The sequence below is a fragment of the Centroberyx affinis genome, unplaced genomic scaffold (assembly GCF_046629955.1).
Source record: "Centroberyx affinis isolate AG114_WGS23_722 - 3 ecotype Tasmania unplaced genomic scaffold, CSIRO-AGI_Caff_v1 ptg007186l_1, whole genome shotgun sequence".
NCBI classification, from domain to species: domain Eukaryota; kingdom Metazoa; phylum Chordata; class Actinopteri; order Beryciformes; family Berycidae; genus Centroberyx; species Centroberyx affinis.
Genome location: NW_027283635.1, coordinates 106,671 through 123,372, shown reverse-complemented (window position 1 = coordinate 123,372; position 16,702 = coordinate 106,671). Strand labels below are relative to the sequence as shown.

At 39.5% G+C, this 16,702-nt stretch overlaps 1 protein-coding gene and 1 long non-coding RNA gene across 2 annotated transcripts; both read right to left on the bottom strand.

The window, feature by feature from the left end:
• Nucleotides 1-1,854: 1,854 nt before the first annotated feature.
• LOC139639364 (uncharacterized) lies at nt 1,855-4,942 on the bottom strand. The gene is made up of 3 exons (XR_011694864.1): nt 4,851-4,942; nt 2,759-2,866; nt 1,855-2,462 (listed from the first exon to the last, which is right to left on the bottom strand). It is a non-coding gene; the product is annotated as an uncharacterized lncRNA (long non-coding RNA).
• A 5,530-nt stretch (nt 4,943-10,472) lies between these two features.
• On the bottom strand, nt 10,473-13,953 carry LOC139639368 (chymotrypsin A-like). The gene is made up of 7 exons (XM_071513451.1): nt 13,902-13,953; nt 13,537-13,640; nt 12,628-12,707; nt 12,109-12,187; nt 11,847-12,027; nt 11,244-11,377; nt 10,473-10,634 (listed from the first exon to the last, which is right to left on the bottom strand). Exons 1-7 carry the CDS (start codon nt 13,951-13,953, stop codon nt 10,473-10,475), a joined length of 792 nt encoding a protein of 263 aa, XP_071369552.1.
• Between the last annotated feature and the right edge of the window lie 2,749 nt (nt 13,954-16,702).

Below are 16,702 nucleotides of genomic sequence, written 5' to 3'. Positions count from 1 at the left end.
ACAGGCCAGCAAGATCTTGGAAGTCCACAACAAACCAATACTCCTAATCTGTGCCGGAAGGTCAGGATTCAATACCAGGGGAGACCAAACAGAAATAACAGAGGGGATATTCAAATATTTCTTCACATCCCTCCAGACCAGTAGTGTGTTATAAACAATTATATTATTTTTAAGGGAATTTATCTGATCTATATTGTTGATAAAGGGGAGGGATTTAAGCCTTCTGGGATAACATGCTAGAGACTCAAGACCAACCCATAAAGAATCCTTCCTATTCATAAACTAATTTGTCATTGTTTTAAGTTGCGCTGACCAATAGTAGAGTTGTAGATTGGGCAGGGATAAGCCTCCCAGTTCCCTCGGCTTAATAAGTTTAGAGAACCTAACTCTCTGATGTTTGTTGTTCCAAATATAACGAGAGATATAAGAGTTCAGTGACTTAAAAAATGCTGGGGTCAAATAACAAGGAAGATTTTGAAATAAATAATTTAATCGGGGAAGGATGTTCATTTTTATAGTGTTGATTCTCCCAAGGAAGGAAGTCAGTAAGGAAGTCCACTTCTTCAAATCGTTTATAATTTTTTGGTTTAGAGGGGAGTAATTAGTCTCAGATAAATTATTTAATTCGGGAGTGACAAAAATGCCTAAGTATCTGAAACCCCTCTCCGACACCTGAAAAGGGGATTGTATGGACATATTCTGGGGAATATTGAAGGGCAGAGCGACAGATTTTCCTAGATTCATTTTGTAACCCGACAGGGCACTAAACGAGGCTATAGAGTTCAGAACTGCTGGAATTGATTTTTCAGGATCCCTTAGATACAGAAGAACATCATCCGCAAATAGGGAAATAACATGGTTTTCTTCACCCACTGTGATCCCGCTTATGTCGGGATTAGTTTTGATGGCTTCGGACAAAGGCTCAATGAATAAAGGTGACAGAGGGCACCCTTGTCTGCAACCTCTGCGCACCGAAAAACCCTCAGACATCAGGCCGTTTGTATTTACAGTGGCTATTGGATCAGAGTAAAGAATTTTAATCATATTAATAAAACTAGAGCCTAGACCACATTTCACTCGGTCAAAGGCCTTTTCGGCATCCAGAGGAACTATCAATGCCGGGTTTTTATGAGTGTTAAGATACTGTACGACATTAAGTGCACAACGTACATTATCCGTGCCATACCTCAATTTCACAAATCCCGCCAGGTCTGGGTTTATAATTTTAGGAAGCACGTTTTCAAGTCTACGAACCAGTACTTTTGCAACTATTTTGTAGTCCACATTGAGTAGGCTGATAGGCCTATACGATGAACAGTCCAAGGGATTTTTGTCTTTTTTTAGGAGTAGGCTAATGGAAGCATATCTCCAAGAGGGTGGAGTATCACCTGTCAAAATATTATTAACAGCGGGCATAAGTATCGGGTGGATCTCTGGCCAAAACTTCTAAAAAAATTCTAACGCAAACCCATCTGGGCCCGGACATTTCCCATTCGGCATGGCTTGGATCGCAGCCCAGACTTCCTCTGGTGTGAATGCCGCATTTAAACTGGAGCAATCCTCCTCCGCAGTAGTAGGTAAAGATATATTATTTAGGTAAGAGGCAATGTTGGCATCAGTGGTAAATTAATATTAATCCACTTGCAGAACATCGCTGAATTCCACCCTAAAAGGACCATGACAATGATTTTGCATGTTTTTGCCCATTTACTACAATTCACGTATACATAACATTACTACAGGCCTTTTTCCAAAGCTTGCTTCTTGCATACTTCTTTAGATGTTTGAATGTGTTTTTTCTTCCAGGCAGCCATTCATTTCCATGTATTACGGTATGAAAATCAGCATGCAGAGACTGGGAACTTGCTTGAGATCCATCACAGTGAACATCCTGCCTGGGTGTGTTTTTGTCAAAGTTACTGAAATGTTTTGTGGTATTTAATTGATTTGAAAAGTCTCCATGTCTTCTGGTGCGTTCACATGCTGGTGGGAAGCTCCGACATCCTCGATGCCAAACAGCATTGCATTCACATGCTATTTGGTCAATAATGTTGATTCTTATGTATAGATGGAATGACAATAGTAAATGTTTCTACATACTGCCTGTATTGTCCTGATATAGACAGTACAAGCCAAGTGAGTCCTTACAGTAATAGAAACTGATCTGATGATTGTTTGTTTGTATATTTCTGAATTCTGGCCACACAATAGATGAAAAACAGTCATGTGTTCAAGGGAGATGGAAGATTGCAATTCAACCCAAGGGTTTCCCAATATTTATCTGAAAAACAATCATATCTTTATAGTTAGCATTATAGCTACACTTTTGTGTTGATGGTCTTTGGACCAAAAATGCTAGACCTGGCCACCCTCTGGACCCCCCATGTAAATAATCCTGTCTCCGCCTCTGCCATACTCGATCCTGATGTTAGCGTAGGTTGCATCCTGGGCATTTTCACTATCTGTGGAGAGGAGGGAAGGAGATCAATCGGTGGCCCAAACATATATTAAACATGACATGATTACACAAGCCCAGTGGTAACAAGCAAAGGTATGTGTTCAATGTAAGCCATACTGTCTGTTGGGTTCAACTTAAGATCAACACATCTGAGGGTAAACTACAGCATATTGGTTTCTGAATATCCCACCTCTACAGCTGGCTACATATACTGTATCTGCACAACACTACTGTACATGCAAAAGATGAAATTCTTATAGCACTCTAAATGTAATGATGATGAAAAAAGTTGTTTTGGACCTTGAGCTGTTGTGTTTTTCATTTTCATCCGAACACAGCAGATTCCCACCACAGACACTAAGAGAAATACCATTGCTGACAGTAAACGAGCTATGGCCGGGATGTGCTCTGTTCAAATGACAAGAGATCAGGTGTTAAGTTAATCAAATGTGGACTCAAGGAGATGTAAGGAAAAATACAAAATGAAAAATATAGCCGCAAGCGGCGATTGAGGGGTCCAAGCACAATTTGATAAGATAGACAGATAGACAAAACATTACAGAAGGTAGAAAGACACACACAAAAACTGACATGTTGTGAAGTTTGGACATGCAGTCTAACACCGGCTTTTGTGTTGGCCTGTGACTTCTGTCAAGTTAATCTTTTCATATGGTCATTTGTCCAAAAATTAGAAACTTAAGACATTATGCTTAGTTATCACAAGCTTAGTGGTGTGAGGAGACAGCATTAGCCACAGGATTTGAACCTGTGATCTTTTGCATGGTAGACCTATTCATTAACTATTAGGCTACTGAGTCCACTGGGGGGCAATGGAGGCAGCACAAAAAAATAGGGCCAAGTAATGAGACTGTCCAAGCTATAGGCTATTTAGAGCCTTAGAGTATTTTAACTATGGTCAACTATGGTTACAATACCACCAAATGTTGCATGCTACCTCAGAGTTGACCTGTGCACATATATACCAAATTTATTTAAGGTAGGCCAACAACTTCCTGACTTTGGGTAATTTTTGTATATTAGGCCTTGCCTACAAATTTTGAAAGCCAGTTGTAGCAAAACGGTATGGACTATCAAAAAACTACTCGATAACTTTTGTGCAGGACAGTCCAGACATGCTGTGAGCGTGTGATTGGCCAAAATATGTAGGAGAAGAAGCGAAAAAACTGTTTTGGACAAAATTCAACATGGTGGAAAATCTTGTAGGATGGAATGGGAGTGGCCTATATGGATAGATGCAACTTGGCCCAAGGAATCCAGCAATCAAGGAATTTTGTTCCTATGATCTACAGTCACCGAGTTATGGTTATTGAAATGTTGCTATAGCGCCCCCTATAGGCAAAATGACACAATTGTTTTCATATTAGCTCAGACTACATACCTGCACAAATGTACCAAGTTTGGTTACCATAGGACAATGCGTTCCTGAGTTATGGTGATTTTTGTGAAATAGGCCCCACCCATGACAGTTGATCAAATTTGGAAGTCGATTATATGAAAACGGTGTGGAATATCAAAAAACTGCTCAATAACTTTTGTGCAGGACAGTCCAGACATGCTGTGTCACAAATTTGGGGATGATTGGACAAAATTTGTAGGAGGAGTAGCGAAAAAACAGTTTTGGACAAAATTCAAAATGGCGGAAAATCTAGTTAGGCAGAAATGGGCGGGGCCTGTATGGATGGTTGCAGAATGAACCAAGGAATCCAGGGAAAGGAATTTTGATTGTGGCCCATACGGTTCAGAAGTTACAGAAGAACCATAAAGTTACTTGTTATAGCGCCACCATGAGGCTAATTGACTTGGGTTTCGTTGCCTGAGTAGCGGCTGAGACTTTCGACGTATCTGACAAGTTTGGTCCCTGTAGCTCTTACGGTTTCTGAGATCCAGATACTTTTAGGGCAGAAGAAGAAGAAGCGGAATAATAATAATCCGAACAAAAACAATAGGGTTCCCAGCACTTCGTGCTGGGACCCCTAATTACATTAATGAAACCACTGCAGCAAAATGAACCATCTTACTAATGTACCATGGGTCTGTGCTGGGGAGAGCCACGGTTTGATTGGAGGGTCTGATTTGAGTGGAGGGTCTAAAGGACAGTAGGATGCCAGTCTGCTTACCCATGGTGGATGCTTCAGTTTCTTGGATTGTGGTTGTGGCTGTTATTGTTGGCTTAATACACAGGCTATTTGTGGCTGCAAGCACCCACTGCGATACGTACGTACGTCCCATTGGATAAGGTGCATTCAATGAATATGAGAACACGGTAGGCATGTGCATGCAGACTGAGTACCCATGGTGAGTCTGCAGTGTTATCATAATCAGTGTCATGTTCATCAGCTTCACACATTTTCATAGTCACGTTCTGGCTCACCTTCACAGGCTGATATGTTCTTGCTTGCAGTGGCGATGCTGACGTGATTCTTGACCGAGCAGACGAGCTGTCCTGACAGGCCTGGTTTCAGAGTGATGCTGTTCGTCTCATTATCACCAGAGAGGAGCTCAGCGTCCATCAGTGTGTGTCCGTTCAGAGTCCAGCTGTACTGAGGACTGTCCCCCTCACAGGAGCAGGACACCCTCATCTCCTGCTGGGACAGACACTCAGAGGCCAGCAGGGGGGAGGACACAGGGGCTGAAGGGAACAGACTCAGATCAGTTTTGACTTTGCCAGAACCTTTGTCAGCTTTTACAATGCAATTCCTTACAGTCACGTGGTGGAAGTCAGTGTGTCATCACTGTTATGTGAAAATCTTGTATCTACAAAAACTTTTCAGGAACTCAGAAGAACAGCCTTGTGTTTAGCTTGACCACCATGTTTTTTGTTTTTTTTAGGGGGGTTCATCCAGTGGGTTTTGAAAGGGTTTCATAAAACCCAAGAGGTTGGAAAATGTATGTAATACTTCAACTGAGGTGAAAACATGAAAATTACCAAAATTGGAGAAATTGATTTTTCAAATGACAACACTGATGTACAACTATATTCATGTACAATGCTTCTATTTTCACATGTGCATTTGTTTGCAATGGTAAAATATACACATAGGATAAGAATTTGTCAAGTAGTTTAATATTGCAGAATATTTTTGTACTAATTTATTTATAATTAACATTATATTACTGACATTGTATTATAAATGTATATATTAATCACACATCATATTGCTGACAGTTAAATTACTGACATTGAGTATTCCAATCTGAGACAACATGTCCTCTACTTTGTGCTGCAAATTGACAAGTGGCTATGAGATACTGGAATATGTGGCCTATCATTATTACTAATTTCTCCACGGGTTCATAAATAAAAGTACTTATTTACCTTGAAGGGACAGTTGTAGTTTTTGCGTTGCGATTACCCTTCCATATACATCAAAGATGCGAAGGGAATATTCAGCATTGTCAGTCCAGCTGATGTTACTTATCCTAAAAGTTCCATTACTGGGAGTAAAAGAGGATCTGTTTTTTAACTCATTAACCAGAACCTTATTATTTTTCACCATGAAAACTGTGAAATATCTGTTCTTTATCCATTTGTATTTATACGATTTGGAGGCCTGAGTGATCAGTTGGAGAACCACAGTTCCTCCCAGAGCTCCGAAACATTGAGCTCCATCCTGTCTGCCGTCACAGTAGGTTTCCTCACCTAGAAATTCAGAAAAATAAGACAAAAAAGTAAATATCACACTCAATATCCATATCCAAGATTTTAGGTGTGGGGAAATATTCATGTATTGAATATGAAAAAGTGTATAGGGGTATATTGTGAGTAACAGGTTTGCTGTAACTGACTCTGTCAGACCACAGTATGCAGACAGGAGGTTCTTCTTGGGAAACACAGCCACACAAACACCTGAGACTGTTCATTAACCCCACGTTCCCTGACTTTAGCTGACTTGAAATTTCCCCTTACGCAGCTTCAAAGTTAGAAAAAAAAAAACTTCTTATACAACAGTGTCACATCCATATTCTGCTCATTCCAACGCTTTCTTGAAGCTCTAGCTGCTGATATTGAATGAAATATTTAAAATACAAGATGCCATGTTTTTATGGCTGCATCATTACATCAAATGGAAAAAATGTAGATGTTTATGCATCATTTTCTACACATTTGCCTGTGATTCAGCATGACACATTTGGTGTCTTTGGAAAACTTATCGTTATCTTGACTAGAATTTAAAATAAAGTTCTGTGGGTTTGAACAAAGCTTGGTCGTGCAACCTGTTTGTAATGATGGACCCAGTGGCGGGGGTGGCAGGGAGGAAGAGGTTAAATGGTGAGACTGTTGCAGCCTCCCACTGTCTCGCCTTGGAAGTTCCAATGCTAGAGTTTTTTACTCCTGGTCATGCAGAGACATTAATATGTTCTTGAAACTGATTCTATGTCTTACTATATATCTATACTGCTCAATATTATTTGATTATTCATGACTATTTTCATTGTAATACATTTTGTGATTGAGTTAATCCTCGTAGTATTGTTGATCTTCTATACTCAAAGATAGGAACTGTCAAAGGTCAAGATGTCCAGTCCTGAAAGTCTCATTTAATACATTAATGTGCAGTGGGCTGTACTTGTGATACTGATATCAATACATACTTATGTGAATTCATCCCTGAATTCCTACACCATTGCTACTACAAAATAATTGAATAGTAAAAAGCTATTGAACGTTAAAGGATCTCAAATATCACTTTCATACTAGTTGGTAACTGATTTTTGTAAATTAATTTATCAACAAAAGTGGGCAGTTCTCCAGAACACACAGCTCATTTCCAGCCAGGGAAGCTCATTCAGCTTCAGAACACACTCTGATGAAGATTAAACTATACTCATGACTATACTTTATCAATAATTTTCTTGTATTTATATTCATTCACCATTATGGATTACTGGTTCAACACAAAGCAGCTTATTCACACAATATACAATCATGAATATTAATATGTGGCAGCTCACCATGAGAGACTCCAAGTAGCACCATCAACAGTCCAATCACAGCTTCCATGTCTCTGTTCACCCTCAGCTGAGCCAGTCGCCCCTTTCAGAAAAACTCCTCTATTTCTAACTGTTCACCCTAAAACACCCTGCCGCTGAGGCGTTAGAAGAAAAAGGAAGTTTTTCAGTCTCACTTAAGTAGTCACAAACACGACCAATTGCCTTTGTGTGTTACATAGACTGAATGGAGGAGAGGTGTGTATTCTTCCTTCATATTGAAAGAGGATTTGAGCAGGACAGGTGAGACTTCTAAGGTTCATGTGCATATATAATAAGGCAGTAAAAATAGATACTCCTAGAAGGGACTGTTTTAAGCACACCGTTAAGGACTTTTCCGTATCAACCAAGCAATCTTAATTTAAGTATATATTTTGTATTAGTGTTACAATTAGTATTAGTCTTGGCAGTAGTAGGATTAGTAATCCTATATCATAGTCATATAGCTGTGTGGGCATTGCCAAGAGCTGCGGACCTCTAATATGGACACCAGAGGCTCCATTACAGTCACTCTCAATTTGAACTTTGCTCTATAGAAAACATGTTGCAATTCAATTGTATTCCTCCTCATTCCTCATTCAGGTCTGTTTCTGTCATCTGCATGGGAGCTCATCATCTATCTGTCTATATTCAACATTTTCTGGCTCTGCACTCTGTTCACACATTGAAGTCAGTCATATATCTGTCGCTTCATTAGATGTCACTTCGTTAGATGGCCTCTAGATGGCGTCTTTGACTAAGAGTTGGCCTCTCGTCTATGGGCTAAATGCCACATTCAGTCCCACACACTGATAAATGCCACTGACTCCCACTCTCCGCCAATTTACAGATATCCACGTCTTCTGCTGCCCTACAAACCTTAACAGCAGGTAACGTTATCACTTGTGGTATTTAAGTTACGTTAGCCGCGGCGACACTGATCCGTTGTGTCTGTCCGTCTCTGTTCATTTCAATTCATTTTCAAAAAGAGCTGTCTATTATCCAGACAGGACTGATGATGCGTCCATCTCCGTCAGATTTCCATCCGTTTTGACGGACAGAAAGTTCAACCCAGTTGTTCAACCTGTAGGCATTCCTACATCTGTTTTGGAAAAAATAGTGGCAATCACAGACATAGCGGTACAACCAAAACAAAGATAAAATGGAAAAAGGCTGCTATAACGTTGGGATGACTGTAGGTTTTCCAGGTCAGTTTCTTATTTAATACTGTAAAGTCTGTTTAAGTATTTTCCCCCTAAACCAGAAATGATCATTTCACAGCTGTTCTTTAAAAAACATCTCCCGTGGGGGCCATACCCCCGGACCCCCCTAGAGGGTTGGTGTTGTCAGGGTCTATGCGTCTCAACCCCTCCCAATGTTCAAACCAAAGCTACGCCCTTGTACTCACCACATGGTAAAGGAAGTACACTAGGCTAGCTGACTGATTATTTCAGTTCCTCATTTTTCATACTGACAGATACCAGGCCTGGTGTTTCAAACCTGTTACCAACAAACTGTGGTTCAAGTTCAAGCAGTTATATGAAGTTCAACAACTTGTGAAAAGGCACTTGCAGAAATAAACACTCACATTTTATGTACAATATCCAGTGTATGGATTTAAGAAAAGCCAATGTTTAATACAATATAAATTTAATATAAAACCTACTTCAGTTTTAGTTGAACTCTGGCAAGGGTTTCTGAAGCTTCATTTAATAAGATCAGGATACGTCAGTCACTCGTGATTGGTTTGTGGAAAATCGACCTCCCCACACAAAAACGGCTAACGAGGAGGAAATCTCATCTGAATAATGGAGTGGAACCAGATAGACATTCAGTCTGAAGATCAGACTAAATAAGTACTATGTACTTAAACAAAAGTAAAACATGGAAAATCAACAATAGGCCTACATGAATTTCAAAATGGGATCGCATTTGTTAACCTCACATTTGAAGATGATGAAAATACACACATCAGAGGGGTTTGTGATTAAACCACCTTGTACAAAACCAAAGTGTAAAATTAGATTTTATTCACAGTGATATGCCAGATCTTAGGCTACTATTGTGATGTGAACCCTCTTGCAGTGCTGTTGGCCTTGTTGTACAGGACAGGTTTAAATCTTGAAACAACATAAGAATCCCAGACACAAACCCAAGAGGATGAAGACTTCCAGTCATTACAGTGATTACAGCATTCAACTCTATAGATATTTTCCTTCCATATATGGAACAACAAAGAAGGCTACAGCATTTTTATATTCACAGGAAACCATATATCGCATATAAAGCACTTTGAATTTCCTTTGTGTATGAAATGTGCTATATAAATAAATTTGCCTTGTCGTGGCTTGCCCATTGCATTTTCAGGATCAACATATAAAAGAATGTCATCTGCATAAAGTGATATTTTATGTTACAAATTTGTAGTTTTATGTTTGCATTTCTTCTTATACACATGCCCACTCTGATAAAACAGAGAACAGAAAAGTCAACTCAGTTTTGTCAAACGCCTTCTATGTATCCAGTGTTAGCAGCAGAGAGGCTGTTTGACTATTATTCAATCATAGGCAGGAAAATTGGGCTGAGAATTCTCCAGGGAATCTGTCTGGTCCTGGTGCCTGTTATTAGGTGTAGATTTAACAACTGCAGGAACCTCCTCTGGTGTGAAAGGGAAATTAAGGAGCTGTTGATCAGAATCTGATAATGTTAATGGTATGATTTTTTTTTTAAATACTCCTTTCTGAATTCTGTACATTATAGGTGCATTTTAGAAATTACAACCAATAATAGCAAAAACACAAATGTTTCCTATTACTGGCATCATATTTGCATTAGGGCGTGTTGGGTCTGCCACTATTGCAACACTCCCCTGCTGCGGCTTCATAGACACTTCATATAAACTTCATATACACTCCTCTGCTCCACACTGGAAATTAACTCAAAAAAACAAACCACAACCAGCTTGTAGCTAGACTTTCATTTTATTGATTTTCTGGATGAAACTGAAAACAGTATGAAGGTGGATTTAGTTGGCAGCGATGGTCTGGTCCATCCAGGCGCGCAGCTCGGTGACGCGGGCGTACACGCCGGGCATTGTGGGAGTGCAGGTTCCGCTGCCCCAGGACACGATACCAACCAGGGTCCAGGCTCCGGCCTTCTGGCAGACCAGGGGGCCGCCAGAGTCTCCCTGAAACACAGCAGGAGGAAAACCAGTCACACCAAAACATCAAGCAGTGACGCTGATAAAGCTGCAGGAGAACTGAGCTGCTGCACCTCTGGCTCTAATGCATGTGATGCTGCTGTGAGGAAAGATATGCAGCAGGTCTGAAACTGTTTATTGTGTGATGGAAAACGTTTATCTTTGCATGTGTATTTTCACCTTGTTTCTGTCTAATTTGTGTTTTTTTTTTCACTTTGCTTTCACTGTTCAAGCCTATCAAGGTTCCTCTATGTCACCTGCACAGTTTGTATTTCTTTTCCTCTCTTTTTCAACTACTTTATTTGTGCAAATAACTAAACTGAACTAAACCTAAAACAAATAAAAAGCTTGAAATGGCAACTGATTTCATAAATTATGACTTGTGGCACTGGATATATGTATGACAGTGTTGTACTTTGCATTGTCTTTCCACTGTACATGTGTACTCTGCACTGTTGAACTGAAGTTGATGTTGTAAATGTCAGAATATTTTCTTTTTCTATCTGGACTAAAGCATATTCTCCCGGTCTGACTGTGCTGCAATGAAGGAAACTTGACTTGACATCAAAATGGCTGCCATTTGCCACTGTCACCCACCATGCAGGAGGAGGCTCCGGAGGCTCCGGCGCAGATCATCAGGTTGCTGATCTTGTTGCCCCAGAAGCGACGGCACTGCTCATTGGTCAGCAGGGGGAGGGCAGCCTGCTGCAGCAGGGCGGGGGTGTCAGGAGCTGCAACATACAAGATTTAAATCAGACAGCTTAACCAAGCTAATCATTATCCTGTGTGAATGTGTTTGATGAAACACAGAGGTTGGGAGGGAATTCATGAATTACATGAAGTCTCTACATAATACCAGTCCCATGAGAACAGGACTTAAAATCCTGATCCTGTTTAGGACTTTAGAAAAACCCAGATGACCCCCAGAGTTTTCAGTCCAGTGGTGTCCGACCTGATCCATGGAGGGACGAGAGTCTGCAGGTTTTCCTTCCAACCTTCCAAGTTCCTCCTCTCCGCTTGAAGGTGCTAATCAGTGAAATCAGCTGCTGTAGTTTGGTTGGAAGGAAAACCTGCAGACTCTCAGCCTCCATGGTTTAACTCCACTGTTTCAGAGTGTGTGTCGTTGTGGCGGTCCGGCTCACAGTTTGAACGTGTGTTTAGATGCAGCTAGTTTTCAGAGTGTGCGTTAGCCTCCCTCACCGTTGTGGCGGGTCAGGCCCCAGCCGGAGGTCACACACTTCATGCCGCCGGGGAAGTTGTCTCCGGTCTCGGCCACACACACCGGGGAAACACGCATGCCCATCTTGGCGGGGCTGGCCAGCTTGATCAGCAGGATGTCGTTGTTGATGGTGTAGCCGTTGTAGCGGGGGTGCTTGAACACCTTCAGGGGGAAGCAGGAGGGTCAGCTGGTGGAACTAATATAAATATATTCTATATTCTATCCAGGACAGACAGAGCTTACCTTGCCAACCTTCATGACCTGAATGTCCTCAGCGGTGGAGGAGCGGTCGTGTTCACCCAGGATCACACGGTGGGACGTCCTGCACCAGACAGCAGACAGCAGTTCGGTTCAATCTGATTCATTTCAATTCAGTGATATTCTACTCTACTCTCTCCTATTCTGTTCAGTTCAATCATATTCAGTTTGATTAATTTCATATCAGCTCAGTCAGTTCAACTCAATACAGTTCAGTTCAGTGTTTTCCCCTCCACAGCTATTTGTTAAGCAACAAATAAAAGAAAATATTCTGACTTCACCCTTTCCTTCCATTTATTTTCATGACTCCTTTAAATTCATCTTTTATTTAAAATGTAAATAATTTGACATTAAACTGTAACTGTAGACAAATTAGCTGACTCATTGAAATACGTTTACAATACGTTTTGTTTTTTACATTTCCAATCGATATTTACATTTTCTATTGACCCAGAGCAACAGGCTTCTTCTGCTGTTTGACAGCGTTTCGTTGCCTCAGCCTACCTGACGTTGCAGTGAGCAGCCGTCACAACCCAGTTCTCATTGACCAGAGAGCCGCCGCAGAAGTGGAAACCAGTGTAATCCTGGGATCAAAACACAGAATGGTAAATGAGACAGAAAGAAATCCAGATAGAACCACTAGCAGTGAAGGTTTACTTTGGTCTGCAGCAGCGCTCACTCTTTAAACCTCCTGGACTGATTCAAGTTCAAGGAGGTTTGGTTCAGTTTCTCCACAGGAATCAGTAAAGTTAATCTGATTTTATTCCTTCTGTAAATTTCTGACTGATTTTTTCCCAACAAAGGAAGAAGGCATTAACTTAACCAAAGTCAACAAAGTCAACAAACCAACTTGTTACAGGCCAGTTGTGTTTCTCAGTGTGTCTGAACAGTTAGTGGGTCAGTTTGTTTTTATACTGCTGAAGGTTTGGTTTATTAAGAACAGAACAAAAATCTGTCCAACTCAGTTTCAGAGTTTCATTCCAAATTGAGATTTTCATAACCTTCAATGATAAATAATGTCTAGCATAGAAATATAACTCATTATGAGATGCTGCTGAGGTTATAAACCAACCTGAGGCCTTAGATTACACAATACTAACATTTTGGAGACTAAAACCATTCTTATTTATGAAATACAGAGTAATGAATTACAGCAAGCAATTCTTTTTTTTTTTCTTCTAAATTTGTATTAGTTATATGTAAGTAATATTTTTCATGCAACAGTTGTTTGGCTGCATGTCAGCTGCTGTGTGTTGTCTTTATAGTTGAAATAAAATGAACTGCTGCCACCTTGTGGCAAAAGTATGTAATCCGATTATTTTAAATCAGTATTTGATGTGAACTGATGTGTGTGTTTAATCAGCAGGATGGTGTGCAGCAGCAGGAAGTGTGTGTGTGCTGTGGTGTGTTTACCTGCAGGGAGACCTGCCAGGGCCAGGAGTGAGGCACCGCCTCCTCACCGTTCACGATGCGGGAGTAACCAGTGATGACTGGAGGGATGGCTGGGGAGCCGCAGCCTGACACACACACACACACACACACACACACATACACACACACACAAACACTGCTTATAACACAGCTAGCAGCAGTCATTCTCCTAATACTCAATACTCCTAATTCCTCCTTGTGGGATTAATAAAGTTTCTATTTATCTCTGATTTCAAAACCATCCCAGAAGAACACCACACACAAATAACGGTAAGGTGCTAATGTGAAGGACATGAACAGGCACACAGCTGAATGTAAAACCCTTCCTGATGTGTGAGCAGGCTCACCGTAGGCGGCACCGGCGAAGGCGAGGCAGGACAGGATCCAGAGGAAGGCCATGTTTTCAGCTTGGTTCTCTGCAGCCTCCGCTCCCCTTTTATACCCGAGACGTTCACCAATTATTAACCTGCGTCAGTGTAATCCCGGCCGGGAACATGCGTGTTGTCGTTCCTCTCTGCCTGGACTCAGCTGCTGATAATCCACATTTTCCCAGACGTGTTCAGAGCGAGGAGGAGGCTCGGGGTTTAGTTCTTCATCTCTGTTTCTACAGACTCAGCCAAACTGGAGAGACTTCAACACAATTTATATTTCTTTTCCCTTTCTTGTTATTTAGGCATGTTGTTGTCTTGTTGAGGTTCTGGTTTCTGTTGTTCAGTTCATCTGAATCTCTGTTGGTCATCAGGATTGTTTTTTCTCACTTTGTCTTTAATTTGAGACGTTTCTGTGTCTCTCCCACACAGTGTGTACTTCTTCTCTATTGTCTTCTTTCAGTTTTCATAATTTGTCTTTACAAATAAACAGAACCCAAACCTGACTGGACAGATCAGGACATTTACTGACACTGCAGGAAACATTTCACTACAGGGAGACAGGAAGTTAAATATTTATACACACACAAACAAGAAATCCTTTCTGCAGTAAAACTTAACAAAATGTAATAATTTCATTGTATATCCTCAAAAGGAGATTTATTTATTTTTATTATTTATTTATTTAATTTATATATTTATTATATTTATTTATTTTTTTATTCTGTCTCCTGTGCAGGTTTCACACACTGAGCCAGAAAACACAGAGAACAGCTTCAGTTCTCTGCTTTATAGTGTAAAATATGTCCAAAATCGTTGTTTCAAACCAGATGCTGTCTCCAGCCTGCAGCTCATTGTTCTAGTTGTTTCTATGTTGTTGGGAAGCTTCTTTAACCCAACAGGCTGGGTCAGCCTCAGTGCAGCTGCAAAAAAATACCTGTATCTTGTCCATCAAGTTGTCAAACCAAAGTCATAAACTCAACAAAATTTAATAACTGATTTTCATAATTCACCAATCAATGGGGACATTTCGTAATTACAAAAAAATGGATGCCACTGACAGCAGGTTCCAGTGTTCATCATGTACCCTGCTGCTGGGTCGATTAGTGTTCCTCTCATATCACTGCAGCAACATATTTCACTAATTCACAAAACCGAAAACACAACATTTCACAAAACAAATTAACAAAACACAAAGCACATCATTTTATTTATTAATTTATTTAAATTTTGATTACATTTTCTATTTCCCACACAATGTTTTATATTCTTTTATAATTTAATATTTTATGTAAAGCACATTGCATTGCATTTCACATGTACAGAAATGTGCTATACACATCATTTTACAAAACAAATTAACAAAACCGAAAACACAACATTTCACAAAACAAATTGACAAAACACAACATCATTTCACAAAACAAATCAACAAAACACTACATTTCACAAAACAAATTAACAAAAACGAAAACACTAGAACATTTTACAGAACAAATTAACTAAACCAAAAACACAACATCATTTCACAAAACAAATCAACAAAACACTACATTTCACAAAACAACATAACAAAACCAAAAACACATTTCACAAAACAACATAACAAAACCAAAAACACATTTCACAAAACAAATGAACAAAACCGAAAACACATTTCACAAAACAAATTGACAAAACACAACATCATTTCACAAAACAAATCAACGATACACAAAACATTTCACAAAACAAATTAACAAAAACGAAAACACTACATTTCACAAAGCAAATTAACAATACACAAAACACAACATATCACAAAACAAATTAACAAAATAGAAAACACAACAAACTTTTAATTTATTTAAATTTTGATTACATTTTCTATTTCCCACACAATGTTTTATATTCTTTTATAATTTAATATTTTATGTAAAGCACATTGCATTGCATTCCAAATGTACAGAAATGTGCTATATAAATAAAGTTTTGATTAATTGATTGATGAAGAATGTCCCAAAACTGAATGAGTCGGCCTGAACAGATTCTGTCTCCTGTGCAGGTTTCACACACTGAGCCAGAAAACACTGAGAACAGCTTCAGTTCTCTGCTTTATAGTGTAAAATATGTCCAAAATCCGCTTATTTTACAGTTTTTCTCAGTTGATTTGACATATTTTTTGACATATAAGTGCTGCTTTCTGTTCAGAAAACAAAAATCTGAACTCTGTCTGGCAGAGCAGCACAGTGTTTGTGAAAACTGTATCAAATGAAATGACACAAGATGGAGTGACTATATTTTATCAACTTAATCTATTTTCCATGATTATCTTATGATCATCATAAATACAAGACAAGGGACAAGGGACAAGTCCACATGTAACCCCCCCACCCAAACATCTGCTTTAATGTATTTGAATCTCTTCGTGTAGTTTTTTCAATTGATTAAACATAATAGTTCTTCTCGTCTCTGTATGTAAAACATAATTAATAAGAAAAGAATAGATACATAAATTGAATACATATAAGTCACATTATGGTCACATTATGTAAACTCTTCTATTCAGACTCCCAGCTTGGAATAGAATAGAAAAGAATAGAATAGAATAGAATAGAATAGAATAGAATAGAATAGAATAGAATAGAAAACAGTGTTCTTCTTAATCCATAGCAGATTTTCCCTCAGTAAAATCAGATTTGATTTTGATTTTATCATAGTGTCATACAGGTACACACACACTGGTGCTCACCCCACATGGAGTGACAGACAGTGAAACAAAGTGATCAAACAAAAGGTAC